Source organism: Vigna radiata, chromosome 4 (genome assembly GCF_000741045.1).
Source record: "Vigna radiata var. radiata cultivar VC1973A chromosome 4, Vradiata_ver6, whole genome shotgun sequence".
NCBI lineage: Eukaryota > Viridiplantae > Streptophyta > Magnoliopsida > Fabales > Fabaceae > Vigna > Vigna radiata.
The window spans coordinates 4,319,223-4,329,632 of record NC_028354.1 but is presented as its reverse complement, the minus strand read 5'-3'; the positions used below and the strand labels follow the sequence as shown (position 1 = coordinate 4,329,632).

At 35.7% G+C, this 10,410-nt stretch overlaps 1 protein-coding gene across 1 annotated transcript; it reads right to left on the bottom strand.

Annotated features, from left to right (window-relative positions):
* Positions 1 to 367: 367 nt before the first annotated feature.
* Positions 368 to 9,181, bottom strand: LOC106759385 (F-box/kelch-repeat protein At3g24760). The gene is made up of 2 exons (XM_014642538.2): positions 7,880 to 9,181; positions 368 to 658 (listed from the first exon to the last, which is right to left on the bottom strand). Exon 1 carries the CDS (start codon positions 9,029 to 9,031, stop codon positions 7,886 to 7,888), a length of 1,146 nt encoding a protein of 381 aa, XP_014498024.1. The 5' UTR covers positions 9,032 to 9,181; the 3' UTR covers positions 368 to 658; positions 7,880 to 7,885.
* Between the last annotated feature and the right edge of the window lie 1,229 nt (positions 9,182 to 10,410).

Sequence of the window (10,410 nt, the reverse complement as noted above, 5' to 3'; positions counted from 1 at the left end):
TATTTAAATACTGCTAAATTCATTCTTTAAATTTAGTTGTTTAATTATGTTCCAAACATTAAATCATAAACTTAAAATGATAGCAAACTTCAACATCTTCAGATTAAGAGGAACGTTAATTCAGATTAAGAGGAACATTAATTCAGATTATGAGGAACATTAATATTGAAAGGGTAGAATGAAGAGGAAACAGTCTTGACGAAATTGTGATATATAAGATCCAACTATGTTACTATCAGCATTACCAAAGATGATTTGAGTAATTTATTTTTATGGCAACTCAAACATTTTATTGAAAAGTCTTTCAAATGGTGATACAAGAAAATGGACCACACAATTAAAACTGCAACAATAATTCACTAAGAAATGCAACATGAAACTAAATGATTCACATGATTATTAATTAAAATTACAAAAAGCTATTACAGAATACAGTTTGCCAATATCACTAGGAAAAATTGTCACCATTCATGTTTTGTAACAGCTAAACTAGACACATACAAATAAGACTATTATCTATTACATAGTTTATGTCAGCTTCTGGTGTTGTTCATGTCAATGTTGCACATACTTATAGTACAGCACCATCTGCAGCAAACAATTCTTCAAACTGACGCTTTCTTCTCTCAGAAGTTGTGTTCCATTACTTTTCTGATTACTAGATATAAAAGGAAACAGCATCATATTGTTAAATGTCGAACAATTGGAAGTAGATTATTGAAGAAGAAGAAAATGGAAGGAAATGGAAAAGCTCAATGATGGTGATTAACTCGTAGCAAAGAATAAGTTTCTGATACCAGCAACCAATAACAGAACTTCAATTAAAATAAAGTTTTTAAACTAGTTGAAAGCTGTAAACTTAATCTAAATTCAACAGTTCAATATACAGAGTATAAACTAAGAAACAGGTCATGAGAAATGGAGAAACCAAGATCATAAACTTTCAAAATGGAGTACTTGTCTTAAAAAACCAAGCACTATAGTACAACCCAGATGCATCAATGTAAAAGATCATACACAAGCGTATTTCATACCAGTCCATTAACAATTCAAACCTCTAAGGCATATAAATGTTATGCTAACACGTGCAACTAAGTTTGTAAAGGGTCAATTAACTGTATATACAGTTGGTACACCTAATTGTATAAGCAATAACGACACCAACACTGAATTATGACATGAGCTGAAAGCTCAAACGGGTAAGAACCTCTTTTGGTGGAGATATGAAGAACAAAACAAATCCAACCGACCCACAAGTTAGTCAGTTATAGTGTATAAATAACAATGTTATTGCTGTAGTAGCAGGTTTTGGAAACTTATTCTGGGAGTGCCGAGACTCTCAAACTCTAGGTAATCAACACAAATTCACAATTTACCTTTTTTCTCTCTATTATTTCTCTTTACCTCTACTTCTGCATATTAGTCAACTGGTATCAGAGATTCTATCTTAGAGTTGAGGGTATCAAGAATGGATGCAATGAGGCAAGGAACTTTAAAGACCACCATGCAAATGGAAGGAAAAATGAAAATTGTGGAGGAAACCAGAAAAATGAAAGCTCCATTTTCCAAACAGAATAAGAAAACAAGCCTCGTGGAGGAGCCATAAAAATATCTTTGGCCAAATCACCTTGGAAAGGCATTCTTCACATCCATTTTATCATGTAACCAGCCTTGGGAGGCTGCAAATAGAGAGGATTGTTCTAACACTGTCATTTTGGTAACTTAAGTGAGGAGACTCGAGATACCATGTCAACAAAGTTTGCTTTTGATGCCTTGTTTGATTTTCCTTTCTTCTATATATAAAGCTAGCTCATTTACAGCTGTTGATTACAAATTATTTCTAATTCCTAATTGATTGGCTGATTAGAAGGCTACCAAATTAACTGTAAATATGCACAATAATAGGAATGATTAATAATGGATTTCCTTGATTATGATTTATTGTTAGGTTCCTTTACTCAAGGACCGTAACAGATGGAAATCCTCTCACACACTCTCAACAAAAAGAAACAATAGTATGAATATAAACTGTATTATTCTATAAAGTATAAATGAACAGAAATAACAAATGAGTATCCCCACCCAAGGAAGCCCCCCTTCCTCTACTGGAACAACGATCCAGTCTCTACCCAAAAGGCACAAAATATCTGATACCCCTCTCCCCCTATTTGGGTTATTATTTACACTCTCTCTTCTAACAAACTATAACATACCACTCTCTTTACAAGTGTCCCACACGTGTCTAACTTACTCTCTTTTATTCCTAACATTACTCCATCCCTCAAAATCAACCTTGTCCTCAAGGTTGAAGTTAGGGAACTGTTATTTGCCGTAATGCTCCTCTTCTCAGGTGACGCCCTCCAATTCAAGTCTGGAGGCTTGGATGGTGGCAAATCCTCCTCCAATATCTTCCATTCTTCTTGAATTCTAGTAACTTCTAGCATTTCATAAATGGACTTAGCAAGGGAAGATTCACCTAACCACATTGCATCAAGTCTCTTTATTATATCCCTCACTTCCTCCTTTCCGGTGTCTAACTGTTCTCGTGCAAATTCCCATGTCTCCACTTCAGCAATATAATCATTTCCATTACTCACTATGTTAATGATACAAGCAGACTCTCGTAGTCCACTCATCATTCCTCCTCCAACATTATCTAGGTGCTCTTGGCAGGCTACCCAATCAGTCACCACATAGGCAACCTGTTTTGGAACTGAATCCTGCCCAACAAATTTTTGGAGAACCATCAAGGCATGTTTAACATGATCAGAAGCGCTCAAGATTTGTCCATCTATGGCTGCCTTACCAACCACTAATGCAATAAGGACAGGAGCCCCAATTATTTTCCTAACATTACAGAACATAAAGTTGTGACCTCTACTATTTCTCCTCGCATCTGTTGCTTCGAAGTAGTCCGCAGCATAATCCCAAACTTCACTAGGAAATTCCAAAACCACTGTATTTAGAGTTCCATAACTAAAACGCTTTCCAGAAAAACATTTCCATTGTGGCAAAGGTGAGTAGAACTGTATAGTTCCAGCCTTCAAACCACCCAATAGAACAGTAACAAGAACAATATCACCAAAGAAATCATTGTCATTTGTTGTAGAAACTTTGATTTTATAATTTTGACCAGGCTCCTTGATATCATTTGACACATTTGTTACAACGTGGTTCAAGGGAATTGTGATTCCTTCTCCCATATACTCAACAACGAAATTGTGACCCCTTTTAATCATACGATGATCTCCTCCAAAACTCCTATACACTTCATTGTAGTTCCAATAGGAAAGAGAAACATTATTAAGTGAAGCAGCACAATCATGCTCCAAGTGAGCGAAGTGCCTATACCTAACCCTCCTCTCCTGAGAGCTCAAAATATCCTCATCAAGCTTTCTTTCCACCGAACTGTCCCTTTCGGAATCAAATGGTCTATTTGCCGAATTGTTTTGTTCAGTTTCTTTGTCATTGCAAAGGCAATAACTGTTCATCATTGTCGACCCAAGATCCAACTAATCACCAATCAACGAATAAGTATCTGATCTTCGCTCAATAGCCCTTGCAGCCTCAACACCATTTATAATGCCAGCTCCAAGATCGACAGAAACAGAAAATGAGTGATCTGGTTTTCCCGATGCTTGTGGCACCAGATTTCCCAACTCCTGGAAGTCCTTGTCGACGCTTCCCTCTGTCGCTCCGCTGCCAGCTCCTCACAAACAGTGTCTCGATTCAGTTCGTCGAACCTCCGCGTCAGCGCTTCCGTGAATATCTTCCAATTTGGATGTCGGGTTTTCTTCCGCCAAAAGCAAATCCAATAGTAGCTCGCGCCTCTCTCCATACAGATATATACCAGCTTCATCTTCTCCCTCTCCGTCATGTTCTGTAGATCAAAAAGTTTCTCTGCTTTCATGATCCAGCCCAATGGGTCCGCTCCTTCGAACGCTGGTAGTTCAACACGCTTCATCCAGCTACGTTGCACGTCTCCTCTGTCTTCTTCCGCTTCGTCCTCCGACTTCTCTAGTGGTCGCCGTTCGCGTTCAACGTTGACGGAATCGCGACTTCCTTCGAAGCTCCGACGCTGGTTCCTTCTCCCACGGTTGCGATTAATGTTTTGTCTTCCACGGTCACGATTCGCGTTTCGAACCATTCCCCTCCACTCTGCTCGAATTTCCTCGAACGTCGCCTCCATGGAATCAAATCTTCCCTCCAATGCACTCACCCTGTTTTCCAATGCACTCACCCTGTTTTCCATCTCTTCTCCCCTTCGATCTGGATCCGGCAGGTTGAACCAAATCTGTTAGGTTCCTTTACTCAAGGACCGTAACAGATGGATATCCTCTCACACACTCTCAACAAAAAGAAGCAATTGTATGAATATAAACTGTATTATTCTGTAAAGTATAGATGGACAGAAATAACAAGTGAGTATCCCCACCCAAGGAAGCCTCCCTTCCTCCACGGGAACAACGATCCAGTCTCTATCCAAAAGGCACAAAATATCTAATACCTCTCTCCCCCTATTTGGGTTATTATTTATACTCTCTCTTCTAACAAACTATTACATACTTCTCTTTTTACACCTCACACGTGTCTAACTTACTCTCTTTTATTCCTAACATTTACTTTATTTGCTTATTAACATAAAAGGCCTAACAACAACCTTTGTCCTCGTTTTTAAGGTCATTTTCAGATTTTGGATAGAATTGGTCAGGTAGCTTATGTTAGTGGCTTTGACTTGTGATTCAGGAAAAGATGGCAATGCCCTTTAGGCACTTCATTTAAAGAGGTGGTGACATAAAGAGGACCATGACTTCACAGTGGTGGTTGACCTCTTAGCTTGGAAGTAGTACTGCTACACTTCTAACTTATATGCACACTTAGTTGAAGATATGAAGGAATTGTTGGAAGTCCCACATCGATTAAAAATAAAGTCAAATTATAATATATATAAGTAGGGTGCAAACCTCACCTTACAAACCAGTTTTGTAGAGATGAGTTAGGCTTAAAATCTACTTTCTAATTTGGTATTAGAACCAGATTAGAATCTATCCTAACAATATTTCTTTCTTGAACATTTCTATTATCTTCACATAATGAAGAGTATAATAAGATTAATATTGCAGCCACTACTTAAATGAAGTATATGTTAGATAAAATGTAGAAAGCTAATATATGGGTCAATTCCAATGTATAGATGGAAAAGTATATTCTATTATATAGAATAGGGATGAAATCTTACAATCTACTAGAAAGGGAGTTTTGAATTATTATTGTATCTACCGCCCTGTACATATCTTGTAAATGGATTGGAGTACCCCAATAGTTATGAAATATCCCATTGCTGATCAACCAGTCTATTTGATGAATTAACCAGAGGATAGCATGATTCACCCAGATTTTCATGTGTCTCTCCTCAAGAGAGTAGTCAGCTCACCACAGCTTGTTCAAGCTCTACCCCTCACCCTAGCAGATGACATGGAGATCCAGGTTCAACCAGAAAATGTGTTAATATCAGACAGGTAGCAGGAGGACAAGGTGGATCTTTTTTTGGGAGGAGATTCTTAGGAACATGAGACCTATTACTAAAGTAAATTCTTGAAGAAATAAGAACAGAACAAACCAAACTGACCCACAACAAGTCAGTCAGTTTGGAAGTGATAGTGTATAAATAGCAATTTTATTACTGTAGTAGCAGGTATTGGAAACTCGTTATGGGAGTGCTGAGACTCAAATTTTTGCTAATCAATACATATTAACAGTTCATCTTTTCTCTCTAATCTCTCTCTTTACCTGTACCTATGTGTGTTGTGGTGTAAATTATAGTAAAACCAAAGAGATGTAAACTTCGAAGATAGTATAAATTATAGTAAAACCAAACAGAACACAAAAGTATGATAAAGAAAGAACCTCAATAGTGAGTGAGTTAGTGTGAAGTAGAAAATGGTAGGCAATGGAATAGCTCAATAATGATCAATTTGTACACAGAACTAAGTTATTGACACCTTCAATCAACCATTAAAATAAACTTTGAACATATTGAAAGTTGTAAACACAATTTAAATTAAATATATATGTGTATGTGTCTGTGTCTATACAGACACACACGAACATCCTATGATAACAAGTGGGAACCCTTAGTTTTATTCAACTAGGGTCGAGATCCATTTGAACTTGACAGTTTACTCACTTGGAAGAAACTGATAGAGGCTTGACACTTAATAACAGAAAAAAAGAAGCTTACTCCTAATTATAGAAATTCCTCGTAACTTTCTGCATCACAAAATTTTGAAATATGCTTGTTTAACTTGGGAGTTTTATAACATGAATAAAAGATGGTTATAAAAATATGAATTCGAGTATCAGCAACAGCTGAAAATAGGGTAATTTACACATTGATGGAGAAATTTATCTGTTTCAAAAATTTGAACAATGTTTCTGAGCTTGATCAAATTATGAACTAAACATTTTGTAATGCTAATTACTCTAATTATGCAGCTAAACTGCTAAATATGTCAGTTCAGCTAGCATTATTGTTGTCAGAGTCAAAACATGTTAAACAGATAAATAAAAAAGAACAATAACGTTTTTCCTTTCCTAACTTTCACGTGCAATCATTACCAGCAGAGGTAAACAAGGCATAAATACATAAACACCCATTCACAGAAATAGGCATAAAAAAGGGTAAAAAACAATTAAGCAACATAGTAGAATCCTGACAAGCCAATATAAAAGGCAATAAACAAAAAAGTATTGCATACAACAACTTCATACGCAAGTAGATTTATGAGGGGCGAATAACTATCATATGCACAGTCAAGAGACAGTTGTTAGTACGATTAATTACATGAGACAATCACTACACTGACTTCTAATATCAGGTAGCTTAAACAATGAAAGACGCATTTGGTGAAATACCCTCTAGCCAACCTATAAGAAACTTATCTATCATTGAACCAAAGAGATGATAAGATAATTGGGACTACGAATAATATCATGATCAAAAGGCACAGACAAATTGCTGTAAAACAAACAGAACATAAAACAAACAAGGCCAAAAAAAACACACATTTGATTAGAGTTGTTAAAACAGGTCATTCGACCCGTTTCAGTCCAGTCATCACGGATTATTTAATAAGCCAACCAAACTGACTTATTTATTAACAAGTCAAAAAATTTGAACTCGAATTAAGTTAATTGGCTCACTAACTTGTCTAATTATAAGTTTACCTTTTTAAATCCAAAAAAGATTACAATTTTTTTAATTAAAATCTAAAAAATTTAACATTAAAGTGCAAAGACAATTAAGAAAAAAAAGTAAAATATAATTCAAAATCAAACTTAAAAAACGAATAAATAAATTTATAATATTTATTATTTTTATATCAGCTATCTATTTATAAGATAAGAATCTTTAATAAATAATTTATAATATTTTCCTATCTGTGAAACATCTTTCTTATCTCAATTTACAATATAACAATAAAAATTATTAATTAATAATATTGAAATATAAAATAATAAATGATTAAATTAAATTTAAGTGAATTGATAACACTGAGTCATCACGGATACAATCCATCCATCGAGTAATAAGTTATAAGTAGACGTTGAACAAGTTCTAGGTGAGTCGGGCTAATCCATATAAAGAAAATTACATTTTTCTAATTTCAATCGTGCTAAACCCGTAGTTTCAGCGTTAGCCCGTGAATTTTAACTAATTTTTACAGCACTAATTTAACTTAATTTCACAATCACGAACCACTGTAATCATTGGTAAGAGATAAAAGAAAACAAAACAAAACCATTTTATGCGGTTAAATTAAGTGTTTCCTAAAAAACTATGAATCGAAAATTGGTAATGTAAAGAAAAAAAGGATACCTAGAATTAAAGAGCAGGGCCTTGAAGTTCACGAAGAATACTATGCAGTGAAACTGTGGAACAAAAGCTAACAACTTTGTGAAACCTGTTCATCAGTGATGGCAACGGTGGCACTTTCCTCCACACACACCTCCCACTCTCCCCGTTAATCTCACACACACAAGCAGGGTACATCCTATGGTAATTCTCATTGTAAACATATATAAGATCTCCCAACCCAACACACTTCAAGCTTGCAAATTTATCATCCTCATCACCATCAAACAAGCTACAGAGCAAATCATGAGGCATCACATCAATCTGGCTGAACCTCGTTGTCCTCTCGTCAACCTTCCACAGCACAAAGGAAGAAGATCCGTGGGGAAAATTACACACCCCTGCAAGCACAAGCATCTCCTTACATGCAACCAAGAAGGAGAATACAGCCCCATGAGGCCTAAGGGTGTGAACCTCGCTCCAAACCCTATGATGCAAGTCAAAAGACGAAACAAAGCAAGAGTATATCCCAAAGACATAAAATTTCCCTTTGAAGAGGGCAGAGGAAAGGGAAGAGGAGGAGTTTCCTGATCTGAAATCAGGAGGGAGAGGAGGCCCAAGGTCCCAATTCCCCAGAAGAGGGTCATAAATCTCCACATCCAAACGGTCCTCTATGTCAACAAGGTTCCCAATGAACTTGACCCCACCAACAACAATGAACTTGGGGTGACTAAAGTTGCTACCTTTAGCATCATGGAAGACACCCAACAGGGGATTGATCCTGGGGAAGTGGAGGGGAGGGGTGAGGTGCCAGGAGGGGTGGAGGATAGGGGTGTAGAGGAAGTTGGGGGCAGTGATGAAGAAGAAGGAGTTGGTGCCAATAAAGGAGGTGTTGGGTTGGTGTCGGTGGTGGTGTTGGGGGGTGGGGAGGAGGAACCAGGTGTTGGAGGAAGGGTCAAAGGCAAAGGTCTGGTTGTTCTTGGAGGAGATGTTATGGATGCCATGGAGGAAGAACCATGGCCGGTTGGAGTGATTGGAGAGTGTGGAGAAGGAAGGGGAAGAGATGATGGAGTGCCATAGCTTGCACACTGTTGAAACTCTGATGAGGGTGGGGATTGGGAGCAGAGACAGGATCAGCTCTACGAGGTCAGAACTTAGGTTTGTGATCTCTGTCATCTCATCTTCATCAGATTTTGCAATTCAGAAAAGGAAGAAGAAGGAAAGAGAAGACTAATAGTGAGTGGTTGTAGAGTTGAAGAGATGATTGGTGCCGTGTTGAAGTGTGTGACACTTTAGCAAAAATTCAAGCTTCTTTCTTGCAAGTTCTCTTACCATTGATCACACGTGTTTTAATGGAAGCAATTGGGTCTGATTCCAACAGAATCACTGTGTCAACATTATCTGATTACAGCATTTACGACCAATTCTCGAGTTGAAAAATGCAAATTTAAATGTACTATATTATACCATTTTTTAAAATTTATATTTAAATTAAAATTTTAAATAAATTTAAAAGTTCATCATTTAATATTTTGATTTCAATTTAATTGTCATACGAAATAATATTTATTAATGAAAATTTATGAAAAGTTAATTAAGTTTATTTTAAAATATTTATTTATTTATTTATTTATTTATTTATTTATAATTTATAACAATATAATAATTTAAAAATAATATAATTATTTAGCTTGCGCTTGCATAACGTGAAAATTATGACACGATACCTTTCGTAAAATAAATTTCCACTATTTTCTCTTATGGTTCTTTAAATATATTCGAATTTGGTGGTAGTTCGAATTGTTGATTAATTTTGAAAGAATGTTTTTTAGAATGTGGGTTAGGGTCAATTATTTGGTTTTTGATGTATTGTTTTAATTGGTTTTTGATGTATTGTTTTAAGTTTAAGTTGTGTGATGAGAAGAATTTTAGGTGTATTTAAATTGTTTAGATGATACTTATAAAAAGTATTTTGATGTTAAAATTAGATCAAACATATACCCAAATGAATGAATTAATTAATGTTTAACGGTGAATTAACTAATGTTTAACGTATCTTTTTATCTAAAATATTTATTTATAGATTTTTTTATACACTTTTGATTAAAGTTAATCTAATTACAACCCAAACATAAATAATCATGTTCTAAACTTAAGTTAATTAATTTTGGAGTTGATCTATTTTGGTCTTATTTGGACCGTTCAATATCATGAACTATCTCTTAGTTTGTTAGATAATTGTTTAGACTCAATAAGTTGTTGTTTGGACATTTGGTTGATCATCCAAACTTGAGATTTGTCATTGATTTGATGGTCGACCGTTCGAGTTGTAATTGATCAGACGGTGACCACCCGGATTGTAGTTGACCAGATGGTCATACAATACACAATATTTCAGGTGTGGGGTCAAAGTCAATTGTTCGGTCTTCGATGTGTCATTCCATGTCCAAGTTTTCTATGGTGAGAGGAGTTTCCGATTCGTGCAAACTATTCGGATGGTACCTACAAAAGATACTGTGATATCAGAGTTAGATCAACTTAGATAGAAAATAATT

What these genes read in the sequence shown, in the direction of transcription:
- LOC106759385 (XM_014642538.2), bottom strand. Translation starts at nt 9,031, where the DNA reads ATGACAGAGATCACAAACCTAAGTTCTGACCTCGTAGAGCTGATCCTG.